Below are 22,220 nucleotides of genomic sequence, written 5' to 3'. Positions count from 1 at the left end.
TTGTTGCTGATTGACAACCTTTCATACATGTTCTTGTGTAACACAGGCATGATGGGCCGAATGGGGATATAGGGATCCTCCTGTGGTACTCGGGTTGGTGTAAAACAGGCATGATGGGCCAAATGGGGATACAGAGATCCTCCTGTGGTACTCGGGTTGGTGTAACACAGGCATGATGGGCCAAATGGGGATATAGGGATCTTCCTGTGGTACTCGGGTTGGTGTAACACAGGCATGATGGGCCAAATGGGGATATAGGGATCTTCCTGTGGTACTCGGGTTGGTATAGCACAGGCATGGTGGGCCAAATGGGGATATAGGGATCTTCCTGTGGTACTCGGGTTGGTATAGCACAGGCATGGTGGGCCAAATGGGGATATAGGGATCTTCCTGTGGTACTCGGGTTGGTATAGCACAGGCATGATGGGCCAAATGGGGATACAGAGATCTTCCTGTGGTACTCGGGTTGGTGTAACACAGGCATGATGGGCCAAATGGGGATATAGGGATCTTCCTGTGGTACTCGGGTTGGTATAGCACAGGCATGATGGGCCAAATGGGGATATAGAGATCCTTCTGTGCCTTGTGTGTTGTGGTATTTAAAGATATTTGAAAGCTTTGTTACCTTCATAGACTCTGTCCTCTAACTGATTGGATATATTCAAATGGAATAACATCTCTAAATTGATTTGCTGTATGCTGGCACAGAATTCTGTATTATTCTTCCTTGAAATGGCAGCTAATTGTGACAATGTTTCCATTGATAAATAGAACACGTACTGATTTTGTGACATGGAGATCGTGGGTGCAACAGTCGATGACTTGAATCAAACCCAACCATTTTAACTGCAAAAGTAAGAAGTGCGTTAGCTAGTCTCATCTGAGTTGTCAACATTAGCTGTGGTTGTGAAACATTACCACACTTCGATCCTCATCATCTATATATTAATACTGAAGGACCAATTTTGTGCTCCTCCTTGTGGTCGCCTCACATTTATCTCGGTACTGTAACCTGAGAAGTTTTGACGCGGTGTTTGTACGTCAAAGTAGACACATGCACAAATCAGCACACTTCTTCACAAGGAGTAGTGTACACCAAAAATGTCGTGTGCAAGGACGTTTTGTAGGCCTCATTAGGTAAGGCCATGGAGTACATCGACTGGGATCCGGCTCTTACAAGAGCCGCCACTGGTTGTCATATTGGGCTCATGGAACGGAATCCATCTGTGACGGGGTTTCAGCTAGTTGTAATGATTTCTCATGCCAGCTACACTCAAACCAACAGGATGGTATGGAGGTAGTGCGCTTCCCTCTGAGCTGTCCAGCCTGGGTTAAAATCCCAACCCGACTATAACCCCGGATTTGGTGCTTTGCAGGCAGAGCATTGCATAACAAAGTGCGCCATCCCTCGGCTGGACGTTAAGCCGGGTGTCATGGCTGCTAGCACTTGTTGGACGTTAAAATATTCCACGATGTCTTTCACGGAGAGTCGGCGAGTTATTGCCGTCATCCTGAACAAATTACAAATTCCTGCCATGACCAGCATAGGGCGTTGCGTCATTGGCACAGCCGCACCCTCAGTCAATTATGCTACCCCGCAGCCTTGTGCTGCATACGAAAGAACAAAAAAATCGAACATCACACCTGGCCAGGCAGTTCGTAAAACACTCGAGTCAACAACTCTCCCCAGCCGACCCCCTACAAGGAGGTGGAAATAATTGGGGCCATTAAATATAGGAGCACTGGTCATGCTAGTCACACTACATGCCAAGTTTGTGTGAATGAAATGTTAAAATGTGAGAGGCTTGACTTTATGCATTTCAGCAGGTACATGCGGCTCCACCGCTCCCTACCTTTCTCTGGATTCCGGCAGGCATTGCGTCGCAGGCTGGGTGTTTATCGCTTCCTCCCTCTGTTTTTTCTCCTGGGGGGTGGCATCGAGTGGTTCATGATCAACGTGAAGGCAGGAAAAGAGACCTTCTGTAAGTTTCTACCATTCCTTTGACATGGCCTGCATCAAACACTCCAATGCCAGTTAATTGAATCAATATCAAATGGGAATAAATTTTATTTTTAAAGAATGAGGGAAGTCCAGCCTGTTTTGTTCTTACCCTGTGCACACAAAGAGAAAAGCCAGGTTAAGCAATTGGTTCATGTCCGTCCATCTCTGTCTGTCTGACTTATCACTTTATGATCGAGGAACAACTTATTTCAATTGAATGCTCGAATTTTGAACACGAATCGGAACATTATGAGGGAGACAAATTTTCTGGTTTTACCCTACGTGCTTTGGCTCTGAATTCATCCCGATCACACATGCACAGAGAGGAGTGAGATAATGTTTTTACTCCATCTGCCCGTCTTGCAGTCAAACAAAATTGAAAATCATTCCAAACAGGAAACTTACTGTTTTTAACGACATTATAAAGGATACAAACAACAGGCACGAATAACTAATGTAACATGTTAGATAATGTGATGTAATAGACGCTGCAGAAAATGGCGGTAAAACACGGAATTGATTTATTTGTACGCCTTTTACAATCTTTATTGTATTTAAATTGAATTATGTACTTGAACACTGTGGAACACAAATTGCCCGTCTTAATACTTCCAAGAACCTCCAGTTTTGCACGACTACAATTTAAATCGACGTTCAATGGGGTGGTATATTCGGGTGGTTTTCGGGAAAACTTCAATAGCACTAAACTTCCACATATTTTTTTTTTCAACGATCGTTAAAATCATCACAGTATTTTAATTGACATTGAAGAACAGTACTGTATATACACTGTACGAGAACACTGTGTGGGGTATCGTGTTCTACGAACCGTCTAGTTGTTATTGGTGGTCTGTTCTGTCTCCTCATCCATTGTTCACTACACATGCCGACTGCACATCACCTGCAAGGCCTTTTAAGTACAGTACGGCTTTAGTAACCTCACTGGATTTTAAACGTATCCTGAGTACTTCTAGTTTGGAATTGATTTTTTTTTTTTTACGATATTTAAAAATTGCATAAATGAGGGATTGAAGTTGGACTCCGTCTTCCGTTTTTGGTCACTGTATAATATTTGCACTCACAGGTTAGGTTGCATTTACATTTTGGTGATATTAACAGAATGAAGAGAAGAATACTCCACATCAAACTTTGTCACTGTTTGAGAATGGTTTTATATTTCTACTTCATCGACTGATGTTTTGTTTTTCTTCTGAAGACGACGTGTACAGACGAAAGCAATCGGAGCGGCAGTACAATTCCCTGCATGAACAACAAACTCGCTGAGGTCACAGCTACATACCCATGCCTGCTGGAGTGACTTGGGGACAGTACTTGCGCATGCTCGCAGCAAGTATGCTCTGCATGTTCACTGGAGCACAGGTTGTGCACCATTACTACCTGCCAGACTTGGTAAGCCTACAATAATAATAAGTATAAAACATCCAACTTTGTATTTCAGTTTGTGGAACATTCATGATTTCCCAAATCACTGGCATTATTGTAATGCATGGATCTGACTTGTCACTGTGATCACTGTGATTCACAACAACGTGTGTAGCATATATTAGACAGCAGATATGGCTTCGTTGCTCAAGTTGTAGCCGTAGACCGGGTGCGTGCATATTGTGTTGATCCAGTCTGTGTTTGTGACTTGCAAAATCGAAGATTTTTCAAGTATATTGGATAGTCGATTTTGTTATTTTGTCGGTTTGTCTGTCTGTCTGTCGCCGACAGGTCACAATTTTAAACCGCTCTTCACCAAATTTCACCACATAGTAGAGTTTGTCATAAAGAAGAAGCCTATTGTTTTTGAGGTCAAAAGGTTAACATAGGCCAAAGGTCAACAATTTAGTTGTATTTCTAAAATCCTCAATTTCATCCGATTGACTTGAAATTTGAAGAGGATTTCTATTTCAGGCTACTGAATTCAACCAGCCAGTTATTTTTCAAGTCAACATCGACCAAAGGTCAACAACTAAGGTGGTATTTCTAAAATCCTCAATTTTCATCCAATTGACTTGAAATTTGAAGAGTATTTATATTAAACCTGCTGAATTAAACCAATCAATTATTTTGGACGTCCACAAATGTCTAATTTCTAAAAGTCAATTTTCATCCGATTGACTTGAAATTTGAAGAGGAGGTGCATGTTTAGTCATTGAATTCAACCACCAATTATTTTTGAGGTCAAATTTTTTTTTTGTGGATTTTGCAAGTGTCGTACTCTGCACAACATCTTGTTTGTCGATTTGTCAGCAGACTAACTGGATGAGGATACCTTGAATGGCCAAATTTGCCATACACACAATTTCAGCTTTTTTCAGTTTCAGCACATGCGTGGGGTGGGGGCAGGGAGATGTGGGGGGGGGGGGTTCTTAGGCAGGCGGGCAAATCTATTTTTTGCCCATGGATACCCCGAGTACATGGACAAAGTTTTACGGAAATTGGCCTAGCAGTTTTCAACCTTGAAGTCATAGGCCATTCATAGTAAAGTCAAGCATTAGTACCCAAAACAACAAATTTGAATACTGCATTACAAAGTAAAACAAGAAAAAGAGCAATCAAAGATTGCAGACACTCACCAGGACTTGTCTTGCGTGGTGTTTATGGGTTGCTTGTGTACTGGTGTGTGACGTAATTAATGAGACATAATTGGAACTGCCACTTTATAACTGCTGGCAGTGATGACCGGGTACCAAGACGTCCCGCTTTGATGCAACCCCACTTTGATCGGACACCTGACCCTGACCCATGACATTTATTATTATTCAATCCAATTTAGAAATGGATTAAAATTAATTAAATAAAAATCAAATGGAAGACCAAATAGGTACAGTCCTGCATTGGAGTAATCAGAAGGAATCCGAACAAGCAAAAAGCAAAGATGAAGTCAGCAGAAGGAACCTGGATAGGATTTGGGTTTCACCTGCTACTCCTCGACCCTCAAAACCATCCAGGCACAGCCAAGTGAGTCTTACTTAAAATAAAAGAATGCAGAATCAAAAAATTTAATAATTCTAGACCATGTGTCCAATCAAGTTGAAATTTAAAACATATATTCCCCATCACCGCACGCACGCACGCACGCACGCACGCACGCACGCACGCACGCACGCACGCACGCACGCACGCACACACACACACACACACACACACAAGCATTTAAAGGCCATTTTCCCCGCTAAAGCAGGGGTTAGCCTTGCGGGCCCCATGACAATCTTCTCCATTTTACCCTATTTTCTGCATCTCCCCTTCTTAATCCCCTTGCCCACATTTCTTCTTCCACCACCTTTAGCCAAGTTTTTCTCGGTCTTCCCCATCCTCTACTTCCTACTACACTCATTTCCAACACTCCTCTCCCCCAGTCACTTTCATCCTTCCTCAACACATGACCCAACCATCTCAACCTGTTTCTCTTCACAACCTCCATCACAGACTCCATTCCCATCATCTTCCGCAAGTCATCATTTGTCTTCCTCTCTCTCTCAACGATACTCCACACATCCACCGAACCATTCGCATTTCCACCCTTTCCAGCGTTTGTTGCTGCTCCATGTTCAGTACCCATGTCTCACTCCCATAAATCATCGTACTCCTCACACATGTAGCATACACCTTTCCCTTCAGCTTCAACGACACTCCCCTCTTCGTCAGCACGCCACTCCGTTCCCGAAACTTCTTCCATGCACATCTCACTCTAGCAACCGTCGAAGAGTCTGATCCACCTTCTCCATTCAGCATGTCTCCGAGATAGCAAAATGTTTTCACCCCTTCCAGCTTCACACCATCTCCAAGATCCAACTCAACAATTCCTTCATCTGCAACTCCCTCTATGCACACCTTACACTTGAATGTAGCTGCCACACTGGATAATGACCCTCTCACCCCACTACATTTTCGATGAACCCATTCAGCACACATTGTACACTGAATAGAGTTCACTCCGACACCCTTCCTGCACACAGCACACGGCCACTTCCCAGTCCTTTCCACCTCACCACATGCTTTACCACTTGCCATCACCTTCGTCTTTCCGATATTCACCTTCAAACCTTTTGCCTCCATACATTCCTTCCACTTGTTCATCTTCTCCTTCAGTCCATCCATACTCTCTGCAATCAACACCAGATCATCTGCATACAGCAGCTCCCACAGTAAACCCTCTTTTACCCTCCGAGCCAGCACCTCCATCACAACTACAAATAGAAGTGGACTTAGTACCGACCCCTGGTGCACTCCCACCTTCAACTCAAACTCACCACTGTTCCCATCCTTCGGCCTTACAGCTGTGCGTGCTCTCTCGTGCATGGCCATCACTACTCTGATCAACCATTCCTCCACTCCTAACTTCCTCAATGAGCATGTCATTACTTCATGTGGAACCCTATCGAATGCTTTCTCCAGATCAACAAACCCAAAAAACAACTTCCTCTTCTCCATGTACTTCTCCTGCAACTTCCTTACAATAAAAATCGCATCTGTCGTTCCTCTTCCTGGCATAAATCCAAACTGCATTTCGTCAATCTTTACTTTCTTCCTTATCCTCTTCTGCAACACCCTTTCCAATACCTTCATTCCATGCTCCAATAACTTTATTGCCCTATAGGAGCCACAGTCCAGAGGGTCACCTTTCCCCTTGTACAGAGGGACGAGGGTACTCAGTTCCCAATCCACTGGAATGCGGCCTTCTTTCACCACCAGATTACAGATCTCTGTCATTCTCTTCACACCCCAACTTCCCGCTGCCTTCAACATATCTCCCACAACTCCCGTCGGCCATCCTGCTTTTCTACTCTTCATTGCTCTTATAGCTTCCTCAACTTCCTTCTCAGTTATCTTCTCTGCTGGTCCTAAAACCAGGTTACTCTCAACGTTGCTATCCCATTCCTTTTCTACATTCAACAGCCTTTCCATATATCTCTTCCATCTTGCTTTAATTACATCTGAGTCCACAACGATTTGTCCCACTTCATCCTTCAAGCAACTCACCCCCGTCACATCAAATCTCTCTCTCGCGATCTGCTTTGCAATCCTGAATACCGCTCTCTTACCCTCTTCCGAATCCAAGCGTTCTCCGAACATTTTCCTATGGGCCTCCTGTGCCTTTCCTACCTCTTTCTTTGCAGCCTTCTTGGCTTCCTTATAACTTTCATGTGCAGCCTCTTCTTCCACCGTATCCTTTGCCTTTTGCCATTCCTTGAACTTCTTCCTCTTCTCTTCAATCGTCTTTCCAACTTCATCACCCCACCACCATGTTTCCGAGTGCCTCGGTGGTCCTTTTGTCCATCCACATACCTCACCAACGGCTCCCAATAGACTATCTTTCATTGACATCCAACCACTTTCAAGCTCAACCACATCATCCTCAACCATACTCAGCCTCTCTCTTAATGCTTCCTTCACTGTCGCCTCTTTCAACCTCCACACCTTCATCCTCGGTTGGTACTTCACCCGCTGAATTCTCCTCGCACCTTTCACCCTTATATCGCAGACAACCAGGTGGTGCTGTGAAACGGTCTCCTCCCCTGGGATCACCTTTGTCTCCCAGAAGTTTCCCCTATGTCGCCGACGCACCATCAGGTAGTCAATGGTTGTCGTCGACCCACCTGACGTGTATGTAATAAGCTTATTATCCGCTTTCTGGAATTGAGTATTACAAATCAACAAATCAGCTCCATCAGCAAACTCCAAGATCCTTTCACCTTCTCCATTTCTCACACCATATCCATAACCCCCATGGACTCCTTCAAAACCGTCTGGACTCCTTCCCACATGTCCATTCAAGTCTCCTCCTACCACAACAATTTCATCATCTTTCACATTTTCCATCAACTTCTCTATGGCACACCAGAACATGTTCTTCTCTTCATTGCTTCGACCAACCTGGGGGCATATCCCGAGATGACGTTCACCAAGAGCTTTCCGATCACGATTCTCACCATCGTCAACCTTTCACTCACTCTAGTCACACTCACTACACTGTCTAAAAACTCCTCAGAAAACATGACAGCAACACCATGCACGCCTCCCAAGCACCCTTGCCACATAAACTTATACTTCTGCCCCTGCCTACCCTTCACCATTCTCACACCACTTCCCTTCCATCGTGTCTCCTGCACACAACATATGTCCACTCTTCTTCTGACCATTGTTTCAACCACTTCTCCAGATCTCCCTGTCATTGTCCCTACATTCCATGTACCAAACCTCAGAAACCGATCTCCACGTGGGGCATTAGACGATTGGTCATCATAAATGGAAAAATTTCCTCCCTTGCTTCGATCGGGTTCCCCACCTTGGGTTTTAACGAGAGGGGGTGAGGACCCCCACGGGGTACTTCGGGCTGTACCCTGCCCATCAGTTGTACTCATCATGGTTTCCTTTTCAGGCGATGTTTTTATGGCCGGATGTCCTTCCTGACGCCAATCCTTTGTCACCTCTTACGACACGCAGGGATACGGTGTACCTATTCTAACTGGGGGGGGGGGGGCACACACCGGGATTCCCCATCACTACGACATCATACTTGTGAAGTTTCCTGTCAATTTATGAAGCAGTTCAAGAGAGATTTTTAATTTTTTTTTAATGATTTTCGGTCAATCCAATATGGCTGCCAGACCATGTGACATTGATTATTCGTGAATTTTTTTTTTTTTGCTATCTATTATACTGGTGGGGGGTCATCTCGGTATATCGATATTATTTATTTATTTTAAATTTTTTCATGCAATGGTCCATGATTTATTCATATGTGACGTACACATCATTGACACAGTAATTTTTGGAAATATTCCCATATGGGGCTTCTTTTTGTTTCACCATGATGAGAACGGTTATTTTACTTGCAACTTCAACTTGTATTAAAAATGATTTTGTTTTGAAACAACATCAGTTTTGGTAATCGACACAGGTAGGAATCCATTGTCATCGCCTTACCAGTATGACTATTGCAGAACGCTGTACCCACATCGCTTTCATACCGGTCTCACAGATCACCGACTCGGCACAGGATTTCTAAAGCACACCCAATGCATGTAAAATAATAAGCAATTGGCAATTGTTTTAAAACCAGCCATGAGGGCAAAGAAAAACGCGATTGCTCATACGGGTGCTCGGATGCTGAGGTTTAAAAATTAAAACATCCGTACGTACTTCTTGTTACATCTTGACGTCATACGTTTCACTGCTCCTGTCCCATGTTTAGCCGAGATGCTGAGTGCATCAAAGCTTTTTAAATCATGTATGGTATTTCAAGATTGTAAACACCTTTCTTCTATTTGTTGGTGATATAGTTTTTTTGTTGTTTGTGTTTGTCAATTTGTTATTCCAGTATATTGATCTGAAAAATACAGTTAGAACCAGTATATCGATATATCGTCAGACCCTAGTGAATACCCTGGTATCCCCAAAGCATGGAGAACATTTGTGTGAAGTTTCCCCTCGATCTGTCCATCCTCTGGAGAAGAAGATTTTTTTCCGAGGTTTTAGAGTAAATCCAATATGGCTGCCAAACCATGTGACCTCTGACATCATGTGTGTGAACATTTTGTTCCTCATGGAGAGGTGGTCATACATGTAAAGTTTCACCTCAATCTGTTCAGTCACTTCAGAGAAGAAAATTTTTGAAGGTGTTTCTTGATGAAAACGAACTAAACTTGATGAAAACGACAACTTGGCAACCTGGTGTTGGCTTAGTGGTTAGGGTGGTGGCTTGGGACACTATTGTCCTGAGTTCAAGCCCCGTTATCCGCTGAATTAACACCAGGGGGTTGTCATCCTTCTGAGGTCAGTGAAATGAGTACAGTGGAGCAGCCAAAAGGCTGCACACAAAGGGAAGGGGTATTGACATTGATTAAATCTGGTATTGGTGTAGTATAGGCATGATCGGCCGAACGGCCTCCTCCTGCGCCTTAATTCCTTTTAATATCAATATGTCTGCCGAATCACATGACCGATGATGTCATCAATGTGGGCCAATTTATCCTGAGATGACCCTCACAAATTTTCATTCCGATCCAATGTAGCATTCTACATATTCCATGATGAAGTCCTAACAAAAGCACCTATGACATCATAAAAAAATCACTTATTCTTCATGAGTACTCAACAGGTGCTAGGTTTAATTTTTTTCCTTGGTGTGGTTTTGGAGATAGAGGTCAAGTTTTTCCAACATGGCTGCCACACCTTGTGACCTATGACATCATAATTATCAATAAAACGTTCGACATGAGTAGTCGCTCCTATGCTGCAAATTTCGTCTCAATCCGACAAGCGGTTGCAGAGAAAAACACTAAATGTCTGTGCGGATAAACAAACAAAAACAGATCCAAATGAAATATCCTCTCCTCTGGCGAGGCGAACGAGAAAGCATCTCAAAATTCAAAGCCCATCTGCATCCGCTTTGTACTCAAACTAAACTTGACGAAAACGACAGTTATATCAATAATTTGACATTTTATTAATTTGTATTCTCCATATTCTCATAATGTAGGTTTGTTGAAGATTTGATGACAAAAGCTCATTTGGTAAAAAAAAAGTTATGGCCAGGACAGACAAACACACTTAAGGTCAATGGTAAATAAATACAATGGTAAATTAAGGTCAATACTCTGAAACTCGCTTGGTGTGGAAGTCCAAAGTTAAGGTAACACTCGATGTAGTGAAAACCCTGCCAGGATTGGCAGTACCAATCGGCATTCGTGGTTGCTTAGCAACTTGACAAGCCGCGGAGTTATCCGTGGCTGATGGCCTCAGGACCAGATGTTCGGGAGGAGCTCGAGTGCTTCCCCTCGTGGCAAACCTCAAACCTCAGCCCGTAACAATATATTGTTTTGGCCCCATCGATTAGTGGTGAAGAATCACTTTAAAATTCTCATATCCAAACCAAAATCAAACCGATTCATCCTTGTCATACACCGAACCTGTCCACCAAGTTTTGTCCGAATCCGTCCATAACTTTTTGAAATATCGTGCTCACAGACAGACAAATAAACAGACGAGGTGAAAACATAACCTCCATCCATCTTCAGTGGCAGAGGTAAAAGTGTAGTAAATGAAGTTACAAGAGGCAGACCGAAAATAATCCCACCAGCAGCACTTACTTTGCCAGAACATTTTTGTGGAAATGCTTGCCAACATCCAATTTAATCTTTCCTCCATTTGTAAAATCTCAGCTCACAAACACCAGTCAAGATTACAAATTTACATGATTTTATTCACCCCATGCTTATGCTGTCCTTGACAATTATTGTTGGTTTATCCTTCACTTCTAAGCTTGTTTATTTAACTCTATCAAAAATTTTATGCATTTTTGGGGAAAATAGCTTATTTCAGGTGTTGTTTGAGAGATTAAAATATTTTTACCTTGCACAAGACATTCTAGAGCTACCAGGCTAGCTTTAATATCTCTTTCTTGCAAACAAACATCATTCACTTTTCAAACAAACAAACATCATTCACTTTTCAAACAAACAAACATCATTCACTTTTCAAACAAACAAACATCATTCACTTTTCAAACAAACAAACATCATTCACTTTTCAAACAAACAAACATCATTCACTTTTCAAACAAACAAACATCATTCACTTTTCAAACAAACAAACATCATTCACTTTTCAAACAAACAAACATCATTCACTTTTCAAACAAACAAACATCATTCGCTTTTCAAACAAACAAACATCATTCGCTTTTCAAACAAACAAACATCATTCGCTTTTCAAACAAACAAACAAACATCATTCGCTTTTCAAACAAACAAACATCATTCGCTTTTCAAACAAACAAACATCATACGCTTTTCAAACAAACAAACATCATACGCTTTTCAAACAAACAAACATCATACCCTTTTCAAACAAACATCATACGCTTTTCAAACAAACATCATACGCTTTTCAAACAAACAAACATCATACCCTTTTCAAACAAACATCATACGCTTTTCAAACAAACAAACATCATACCCTTTTCAAACAAACATCATACGCTTTTCAAACAAACATCATACGCTTTTCAAACAAACATCATACACTTTTCATCATACATTTTCTTACTCATTTTCCCTCCTCACTTTACATTCTCTCTTTTATTTCTCTTTCCTCTCATTTCCCTCAGAAGCCTCCAATGAAATATAATTATGATAAATTCCAAAACGTTAATGGCTCCGTGTTTCCGGCATTATGGGGTGCGTAGAATCTCCGGTAATCTGCCTGTCTCTGCTGCCAATAGGGGGGGGCTCAGGCAGTAGTATTATTGGTCCCTCCCAAGACCCTTGCCTTTTGAACCAACGTGACTCTTTTTCAATTCATTTCACCAACATCCGTGGTCTTTCTTCAAATCTTTTCTCTGTTGAATATCATCTAGCAAGTTCCTCTCCTAATATCTTGCTTCTCTCAGAGACCCCATTATAAAATGATGTTCTTGTTAATTCTTATAACATTTCGAACTCCAACCTTCACTCACGATTCCCCTTCTTCCTCCGACTCGCATTCAGCTTTCATATCCACCAGAAATCATTGCAAACATGTTATTCGTGAGGCAAAGCATTCCTTTATTCAAAAGAAATGTGGCAACCTCTCATCTTCTTCCACTAATAGATCTTTCTGGTCTTTAGCTAAAAGTATTTCCAACAACTTCTGTCGCTCTACCTTTCCTCCGCTTTTCCATTCCGGTGATACTATTGCTGTCGCTCCAACCGATAAAGCAACTCTCTTTGGTTTTCTTTTCTCCTCTAACTCCACACTGGTTGACTCCAACATTCCATCTCCCTCTGATGCTCCTCTCACCAATCCTATGTTTCTCCATACAATCTCTTTTCATTCAGTCAAAAAAAATACTCCTCTCTCTCTCTCTCTGGACATAAGCAAGGCCTACGGGCAGGATGGCATTCCTCTCCGTGTCTTGAAGGAATGTGCTGCAGAACTTACACCCGTGCTAACTCGTTTGTTTAAAAACCCAAACTTTTCCTCTCGCCTGGAAACATGCCTTAGTACAGGATATATTAAAGTAGGGTGATCGTTCAAACCCTTCTAACTACCGTCTAATTGCTCTGACTTCTACTGTTTCCAAAGTCTTTGAATGTCTTCTCAATTCCCATTTCCTCAAGCATCTTGAATCTCACAGTCGTCTATCTGACCACCAATACGGCTTTCGCAAGGCAAGATCTACAGGTGGATATCCTTTCTTACATTACGAATGTCTGGGCCTCTTCTTTGAGAGACTTTGGGGAATCCTTTGTTGTTGGCCTCGATATCTCAAAAGCCTTTGACAGAGTTTGGCATTAGGGTCTAATATCCAAACTTCCCTCTTTCGGCTTTCCTCCTTCACTCTGCTCTCGAATATTGAGCTTTCTCTCCAACCGCTGTATCTCCGTAATTGTTGATGATTCAACATCTCCCCCCCCCCTTCCCTATCAACAGCGGTGTACCTCAGGGTTCCGTTCTGTCTCCAACACTCATCCTTCTTTTTATCAATGACCTTCTTTCTTCCACAAATAACCAAATGTACTCGTATGCTGATGACTAAACATTACATTCCTCCATGTTTTTCCAATCTGCCCCATCTTCCCTCACTCAATCTACATCTTGTTTCATCACAGCCAACTCTTTAAATTCAGATTTGGACAAGATCTCCCACTGGGATAAATGTAATCAAGTTAAGTTTTTAATGCTTCAAAAACTCGATTTCTTCCCATCTCTCTCAAACTCCTCTCAACTGTCCAATCTCCTTTGAAAGCTCTGCAATTATACCATGCGATACAATAAACCTACTAGGTATGACTAACATCAAATTTATCCTGGAATCCACACATTACAGTACTCGAATAAATAAGAAATTAGGAGTCCTGTTCAGATGTCGAAGATTCTTCTCTTCTGAACAGTTGCTTCAACTATCTAAAGGATTGATTCGTCCTTTTATGGAGTACTGCTCTCACATCTGGGGAGGTTCCAGCTCCACATACTTACTGGACACAATTGAATTCAAAGTTATTCGACTGCTGAACTCTTCCAATTTGACCTCAAAACTCGACCCACTCAAATTACGCCACAAAGTTGGCTCTCTTTCTCTTTTTTTTTTTTTACAGATATTACTTCGGTTTCTGCTTGCAAGAACTTGCTGCTTGTGTACCTCCACCATTAGCGAGACCAAGGAATACTCGACAAGCCACGACATCACATGATTATTGTGTGACCATTGGCAACTCAAGGGTGGGCCGTTACGATGTTTGTTTCTTCCCCTCCATTGCCGAACTCTGGAACTCTTTACCTTCTCACGTCTTCCCAAATACTTATGATCTTCCCCTTTTCAAAAAGTAGATTTTTTACTTCCTCAAAAACTCTTCGACTATTCTCTCAATCCTTACTTTTCTATTCATGCAGCTCTTTTATTTAAGGCTTGGTCTCAATGGAAACTATTCAGTTCATGCCTGAAGCCTTCAACATCAAAAAAAAAAAAAATCACCTTAACAACCATAAAATATCGAAAGCAATTCCCTCTTATCTTGCAATGATGTGCAGTTTTGATGTGCAGTGCAGTGCAAAGTGATGTGCAGTGCAAAGTGATGTGCAGTGCAATGATGGTATATAATGAAATATTCATTCATCTTCAGCATTTATCTCAGCAAGCCTGATGATACTCACTCTGATATGCATGTCTCACAAAACAAAGTGTGGATGAACATTGTTCAAATTCATAATAAACAATTGGTGTTGATTAAAAAACAAAACTTTTTTTTTTTTTTTTTTTTTTTTTTACACTTCCATGTCCTAATCTGTTGAACTCTCTCATACATTATTTTTAACAACAAAAACGATCTTATAATGCTTCATCTTCCTCTCTCACACATGTGGTACTCTTTACTGTTTCACAATGCACTACTCTTCTGCTATTTTAACAGACTGCTCTCATTTCGACCTCTCCTTCATTCCTTGCCTAAAAAATCCAACGATTACAGCGCTTCTTCTCTCCATGCTCTGAATTCGCCTTCATTGCACCCATCAAGAATTGTGTTAAATCGCATCTCTGACCTAAAACTTTTAAAAACCACAGTTTGCCATGGATGCTCGCTTTCCATCAACCATTCTTTTTTTCCAAATTCAGTGCCAACTCACCCCCCTCACCCCTCACTCTCACTCTCAAAGCAACCATCCCACTCTTCTCCCTCCAAGCCCCCCTCTCACCTCTCTCAAAAATCCCCCCCTCACCTTTCTCCCACCTTTCATCCCCCTCACTCTTCCTTCTCAAAGTTGCCCCCCTCTCATCCACCAACCTGCCTCCCTCCACTGCCCTCTTACCTCCATCTCTTCACTCCACCTCCTCAAATCCTCAACTGCCTTCTTCCTTGTCTCTTGTCCCCCTCTCCCCCAGCACCACAGAGCCTTTTCTCCTCATTCGGCCCCCTCCCCTCGCTGTTCTGCAATACCCCACACTCCTTCAGCAACCCTCCTTACCTGCCCCCCTCGTCCCTTGTCCTACCCTCCCCCTCCCCCTCCACCTCCTGCACCCAAAGCCTCCTCCCCTTCCTCTTCATTAAAAGTGTGGACCTCAAATATCCGGGGCCTTCGCTCAAACCTTTCAGATCTTTCCATACAGGTTGCCACTGACAAACCAGACATTATCTGCCTAACAGAAACTTTCCTCTCCCAAGACGTGTCTGATTCCCAAGTATCTCTCCCTGGTTACTCCCTCTTACGGTATGACAGACCTGAGCCTCGTCCTGGTGGAGGTGTTGCTCTTTTCATCAAAGACTCTATTCCTCACTCTCCATGCACTGCTCTCACTCCCCCACACCCCCAGGAATACCTCTGGCTTCGGCTTCCCTCCACTCCCACCTCATGTTTATATGTGTACTGTACCGTCCACCGAACAGTGATGACTCCATCTACATCTCACTATCCGAAAACATGGACCATCTTCTATCTTCTCATCCAAACTCTCTCTTCCTCTTATGTGGTGACTTCAATTGTCATCACGCCAGTTGGCTAGGTGTGGGTACCTCTCTCACCTGCCATGGCACCTCAGCAAAAGCTTTCTGCGACTCAATGGGACTGACTCAATCGGTCAACTTCCCGACCCGGATCTCAACCAATGGTACTCCATCTCTTCTGGATCTGATTTTGACAAATTTCCCTGACAATATCTGCTGCTCTTCCTTCGCTCCAATTGGTTCTTCTGACCACGTCCTTGTCAAAGTGGACATCTCTCTGGCTGTTATCAGAGAACCACCTCACCGCCGTCGAGTCTGGCATTTCACTCAAGCCGACTGGCAGGGTCTCCGAGCAGCCATCAAACTTACAGACTGGTCTCCTATCACTACTTTCTCAAACATCAACTCATCCTGGGAATTCTTTCAAAGAAACTTGCTCTCCCTCATGCACAGATTTATCCCCTCTCGTGTTCAGTTGTCTTACCCTTCCTCCCGCCCTTGGTTTACTGAAGCTTGTGGCGAGGCAGTTGTCCTGAAACAACTTGCCTTTGCCTCATGGAAAGCAAACCCAACTGAGGGCAATCTCAGTTCTTTCCACAAAGCTCGGAACAAGTGTGTATCTACCCTCAGGAGAGCCAGAAAACAACATCTTTCTCATCTGAAGTCTGAACTCTCAAACCTCTCTCCCTCCTCAAAATCCTGGTGGTGTTTAATCAAATCTGTTTCTGGTGTATGTTCCCCCTCCATCCCCTCCCTTACCTCAAATGGCCGCACTGCTGATTCCACACGTGATAAAGCTGAATGTCTAAACTCGGTGTTTGCAGCTAAATCTTGTGTCCTAAACCCATCACTATCTCTACCCACTTTACCCAGTCGCACCCAACTGTCCCTGGACTCTGTATCCTTTTCTCCTGACAAGGTGGAGAGCTTGCTTTCAAACCTCGAGTCAGATTCTGCAACTGGTCCAGACGGCATCAGCCCACGTGTCCTCAAAGCCTGCTCTTCTGCTCTTGCTCACCCTCTCTCTGTTCTATTCACCCTCTCATTTGCCCAAGGTCATCTGCCATCTGCTTGGAAATCTGCTAACATCACTGCCCTGCATAAAAAAGGTGCAAAAACAGATCCCTATAACTACAGACCAATCAGCCTTCTCCCAATCATCAGCAAGGTGATGGAATCCATCATCGCCTCAGATATGAAGTCCTTCCTCTTCTCCAATGGCTTGATTTCCAATCATCAATTTGGTTTCAGACCAGGTCACTCTACCCTGGATATGCTGCTTCTGCTCTCCCATCAATGGATGGAGGTCCTCAATGCCAGACAGGAAATCCGAGCCGTATCCCTGGACATATCACGTGCTTTTGACACAGTCTGGCACCCTGCCCTACTCACCAAACTCTCTTCCCATGGTATTCAAGGCCATCTCCACTCATGGCTCGCAGACTTCCTCTCCTGTCGCAGTCAACGTGTGGCCCTAAATGGAGTTCTTTCATCCCCTCTTCCTGTGCAGGCTGGAGTTCCTCAAGGTAGCGTTCTGGGCCCTGTTCTTTTTCTGGTTTTCATCAATGATCTCTCGGACTCTCTGGAAAATCCTCTATTTCTCTTTGCCGACGACTCCACCCTCTGCCGTACCATCTGTCATCCCTCAGACCGGCAAGCAGCAGCTTCTTCACTCACTGCAGATCTGGATAAAATCACAAACTGGTCCAACACGTGGAACATGTCTTTCAATCCAGACAAATCTCACACTCTCACTTTGTCTCTTCGAAAGGACCGTTTACAAAACCCCCCCATCCACTTTCTCAACAATCCTCTGGAAGAAGTCTTTTCTTTCAAGCTTCTAGGTCTCACTATCTGCCATGACCTTTCCTGGGAAAGTCACATTTCCAACCTCGCCTCAAAAGCCAGTCGCCGACTGGGAATCCTCCGTCGTGCTAAGTCCTTCCTCGGCCCTCTTGAGCTCCTGACCACTTACAAAGCTTTTGTCCGTAGCCTGATGGAGTACTGCTCTCCCCTCTGGGCTGGTGCTCCTGCCTCCCACCTTTCTCGACTTCACGCTGTCAAAACCAGGGCATTTAAGATCATCGGCATCTCCCGCAATGAAGCTGAGTCTTTGGGCCTCTCACTCAATCACCGCAGGTTGGTCGGTGGTCTTTCTGTCTTCTACCGACTCCTCTCCAGCCTTGCCCCCCCCCCCCGCTCTCTCTGCGATTTGTCCCCACCACATTTCCACAGGGCGCTCAAGGTCCGCCAACAACCCCCTTCTGGTAAAACTACCAAAATCATGAATCACTGCTCATCTTCACTCTTTCATTCCTCTTTTTTCCCGCCTTTGGAATAAACTTCCTCACTCTATTCTTTCCCATTCTTCCCTCCAGGCTTTCAAAACAGCTGTTCACCACCACCTCTTATCTTCCCCCATCCAAATCCTCGATCTTTTCTACCCCCGATAATCCACCCAAGCCCACTTCCTTCATTTCTCCTACTTTCCTTCCTGAAAGTCCCTGAAATGTCCATCTTCTCTTCGCCATGTTCCCCATCCCATCCCCATCCCTCTCCCTTCCACAGTTCACCTAATGTGTCTGTTCCCCACTGTTTTGTCCCTTCCACTCCCGCCCCTCTTGTCTCATGCCTCCTTGCTGTGAGTTGTGTGTTAGCTCTCATACGAGCCTCGACCAAGGTATACAAAAAAAAATAAAAAAAAAATAAAAAAAACGAGAACTGCAAGTCGTGCTGTCGACTTCCAAGCAGTCCAAATCTTTAACCCACATGGAGCCCCATTCACGTTCTTCTGAATCTGGAACCCACATTTTCTCATATCTGAGAAAATGGAGCCCAAATCCATCGTCGGGGGAAAATAAAATAAAAATACATGGCATGTTATGGCCCATTCAGCATCAGCGGGCCAAACTAGGTACAATATAGTAAGCAGCTACTTTTGACATTTCAATGTTTTGTGATTATGTTAACATGTTTGGCCAATCGCGAGCTTCCAGAGTTTTTAGGGCAGAAGCTTAAAACTCGCACTTCAATACTGCCTTCAGCTATCTGCAAAATTTCATGGTGATCAGTTTAGTAGTTCTGGAGATGATAGTTTTATGTTTGGGACAAAATCCAAGATGGCCACCATTACAGGACAGAATTCAAAAAACAAAATCTGTTCAGATTTGAGGGGTGTGCTATAAACATGCACAGATTGGCAGAGCAGCTGTTAGTTTCTTTGTTTTTCCAAACGTCCTTTCACAAAAATCACCAAAAACCATAATAATAATAATCTATAATTCCAGCAATGTGTGTGTGCGTGTGTGTGCGTGTCTGCGACCGCCGTTTCTCGACGACCACCAGTCCGATCTGATTGAAACTTGCCAGGAATATTTCCGGGGACCCGCGGATGTGCCTTTTCAAGGTTTGATTTTAATCGGACGAGCGGTTCCCAAGTTATGGCCATTTTATTGCTTTTTTCAGTGTTGGAAAGGTGTATATATATGTGTATATATATGTATATATATATATATATATATATATATATATATATATATATATATATATATATATATATATATATATATATATATATATATATATATATACATACATATAAATATATATATATATACATATATATACATATACATATACATATATATATATATATATATATATATATATATATATATATATATATATATATATACATACATACATCGCAGCTGAAGTGTCATTCCACCTTATCATGCCATTTTTCCCCAAAGATATTAGAATAATGATAACAGCATATTAATAATAATAGCACAATAATTGGCAGTTATAAAAAGAATAACGTGATACAATGACCAATGTCTGTCAACCAATAATGACCAATAACGTCTGTCAACCAATGACAGGACACGGTGCTATGACGTCACAATTAATGCTTATTTATTTTTTGTTTTGTTTTTTTGCACGATTGACGTCACAATTCTTATTCTTCTTCGTTTGGTATGACATCACAATTGACGCTGGGGACCTGAGTATGTGCCTTCTCAAGGTTTGATATCGTTCTTCATCCGTTTCAGCTGTTCCCCAAGTGTTTCCCAAGGTTTGAAAGCTGTTTTTTCCCAAGGTTTGAATTAATTGTTGTGCTTGGTAGACATTTGTGAATACCTTTACAGAGAGAGGGGCGAGAGAGGGGGCAAGCGAGGGGGCGAGAGAGGGGGGTGAGAGAGAGGGAGCGTCACAATTCAAGAGAGGGGGAGAGAGGAGGGGCGAGAGAGGGGGACGGGAGAGGGGGTGAGAGTGGGGGCGAGAGAGAGGGGGAGGGCGAGGCTGAGGGGAGGGAGGGGGCGGGGGGAGAGAGAGGGGGTGTCACAATTCTTCTTCGTTTGATATGATGTCACAATTGACGCTGGGGACCTGAGTATGTTTCCCAGGTGTTTCCCCAAGTTATGGCCATTTATGATACGGTTAGTCCGATCTAATTGAAACAATGCCCCAATCCAGTCGTCGTTTACGAGAGCGAAGGAACGAAGCTGCACATACTGGCACGCACCTACAGGCACGTCCCTACGGGCCCGCACTAGTAATAACAATAATACAAACAAGAACAACAAGCTCCACACCTGTCAGCTTTGAGGCCAAAAAAAAAACTACTTCACATTATCCTGGAACATTGTTCATGTTAATTAAAAAAAAAAACATCCACAGAATATTTGACTCGTCTCGTGCACTGTTTTTTTCCAATTAAAACATAGAACCCAGATTCGGTGGAGTAATGGTTCGAGCGTGCACTCCGAGTCTGGGAGTTTGGCGGTACAAACCCCGGACGAGTCATGTCAAAGACTTTAAAAATGATATGTGCTCCTTCTTTGTTTGACGTTCAGCATTTAAAGGGACAAGAGCACGGACAATCCCAAAAGGTTGGCATCCATGGGAAAGAGGAAATACCTTCCGAGGGAATGCCCCTCTGAGTGCGTTGAGAGAGACGGCATCATTGTTATGACGTCACTGGTGCCCAGTGGACCCTGGGAAGTGACAGCACTGTTTTTATCATCTAACAGTCCTGTGTTGTGTCTCCTGTATCCGTCTGCATGTCTGTGTGTGTGTGTGTGTGTGAGATGTGTATGTGACAGCTCCACTACGAGCTTTAGATCCCGTAATAAAAATCTTTTTCAAAACTTACCTGTCTGCAGGCTGCCTGTTTTCATCATTGCAGTAGAACTCATGATCAGAAATGAAGATTTTAGGTTTTTTTGCAAAACCATCTTGTTTTACCTTTCATCTTGGTCCCTTTTGCTTTTACATCCTCAATAATCATCTCTGTTTCCTTGCCGTAGAGCATCCCAGAAATTCCACCAAAACCTGGAACACTTCATACTCGACTGCTGGGCTTGGAAGCGAAGGCTTCTGCAAAATCAATGCCTTCTTCAAAGTCACATGAAGAGAAACCCGGAAGCAATTTGTGAAACGGCAAGGATGCCGCTTTGTACCATACTGCTCAAATAGTGATGACTTTTGTTCTGTAATTATAACAAGTACTGAGAATGATTATGTTGGCCCAGTATATTTTCATGTTTCACCCGATTTACAGAAGTTTTGATTGAGACCATGAGATTATGCAAACTTAAGCTTCCATTGTCAGGATAACTTCATGCACCTTACCCGGAGACCATAGCATCTGATTAAGCTTGTATTTCATTTCTCTTTCCACTGGAACATCATTAAATCATTACCACTTACAATTCAATGCAGAACTTGAAAAATACATTGTGGTCTGAAGAGACCACCCATTCAGTTGTGGTTGTTCAGTGCCTTTTCAGGAAAGAAGACAGCAAGACCTTTTTTGACCTTTGAAGAACTGACATTTTTGGAGATGTTTTTTAAAAAGCTTCAAATACGGCTGAAGGAGACGAGACTGTTTAAAATATCGAAGGGTGTGGACAAGATAAGTGCAGTGGAGTTTTTCAGCAGAGTGGGCAGTGTTTGGACCAGGGGCCATCGCATGAGGGTAAATAAATGAAAGATAGTACAGTTTTAAGGCAGGGTTATTTCAATCAGAGTGTTTCATGCATGGAACGGTCTCCCCAGAAAGGTCATGGCAGTGTAGGGGGTACATAAGAATAATTGCGATTTAGATAGGTACCTGGATGCATTGTAGATAGAGTGGTGTGGCGATATTGGAGGACTTGTAGGTCATGTGTATGTGGATGGGTGATTATACCAGGGTGAGTGCAGTGCAGGCATGATGGACCAAATAGCCTCCTCCTGCACCAAAGTTCATTGTGTGTACCTCTGCAAGTGCCTCTTCAGAG

At 43.1% G+C, this 22,220-nt stretch overlaps 2 protein-coding genes across 3 annotated transcripts; both read left to right on the top strand.

Moving 5' to 3' along the window:
* The first annotated feature begins 1,831 nt into the window (after nucleotides 1-1,831).
* On the top strand, nucleotides 1,832-21,655 carry UQCC5 (ubiquinol-cytochrome c reductase complex assembly factor 5). The gene is made up of 3 exons (XM_085898352.1): nucleotides 1,832-1,982; nucleotides 3,219-3,412; nucleotides 21,246-21,655. Exons 1-2 carry the CDS (start codon nucleotides 1,832-1,834, stop codon nucleotides 3,284-3,286), a joined length of 219 nt encoding a protein of 72 aa, XP_085754478.1. The 3' UTR covers nucleotides 3,287-3,412; nucleotides 21,246-21,655.
* Nucleotides 1,942-21,655, top strand: UQCC6 (ubiquinol-cytochrome c reductase complex assembly factor 6). Of its 2 annotated transcripts, XM_085898351.1 has the most exons (4): nucleotides 1,942-1,982; nucleotides 3,219-3,412; nucleotides 14,092-14,215; nucleotides 21,246-21,655. In XM_085898351.1, exons 2-3 carry the CDS (start codon nucleotides 3,305-3,307, stop codon nucleotides 14,185-14,187), a joined length of 204 nt encoding a protein of 67 aa, XP_085754477.1. In that variant the 5' UTR covers nucleotides 1,942-1,982; nucleotides 3,219-3,304; the 3' UTR covers nucleotides 14,188-14,215; nucleotides 21,246-21,655. The 2 variants fall into 2 exon arrangements, with proteins under 2 accessions (XP_085754477.1, XP_085754476.1); XM_085898350.1 differs by lacking the exons at nucleotides 1,942-1,982; nucleotides 14,092-14,215.
* Nucleotides 21,656-22,220: the final 565 nt, after the last annotated feature.

This window comes from Eptatretus burgeri, chromosome 10 (assembly GCF_056783735.1).
Source record: "Eptatretus burgeri isolate ZD-2024b chromosome 10, Ebu_testis_v1, whole genome shotgun sequence".
In the NCBI taxonomy this organism is placed as follows: domain Eukaryota; kingdom Metazoa; phylum Chordata; class Myxini; order Myxiniformes; family Myxinidae; genus Eptatretus; species Eptatretus burgeri.
The sequence above is the reverse complement of the archived record's forward strand: the minus strand, read 5'-3'. Positions and strand labels throughout refer to the sequence as shown.

Excerpts from the sequence above, each read along its gene's own strand:
- UQCC6 (XM_085898350.1), top strand. The coding sequence starts at position 3,305 with ATGCCTGCTGGAGTGACTTGGGGACAGTACTTGCGCATGCTCGCAGCA. Across the intron at positions 3,413-21,245 it reads ATTACTACCTGCCAGACTTG|AGCATCCCAGAAATTCCACC; the intron begins GTAAGCCTACAA and ends TCCTTGCCGTAG.
- UQCC5 (XM_085898352.1), top strand. The coding sequence starts at position 1,832 with ATGCGGCTCCACCGCTCCCTACCTTTCTCTGGATTCCGGCAGGCATTG. Across the intron at positions 1,983-3,218 it reads GGCAGGAAAAGAGACCTTCT|ACGACGTGTACAGACGAAAG; the intron begins GTAAGTTTCTAC and ends TTTCTTCTGAAG.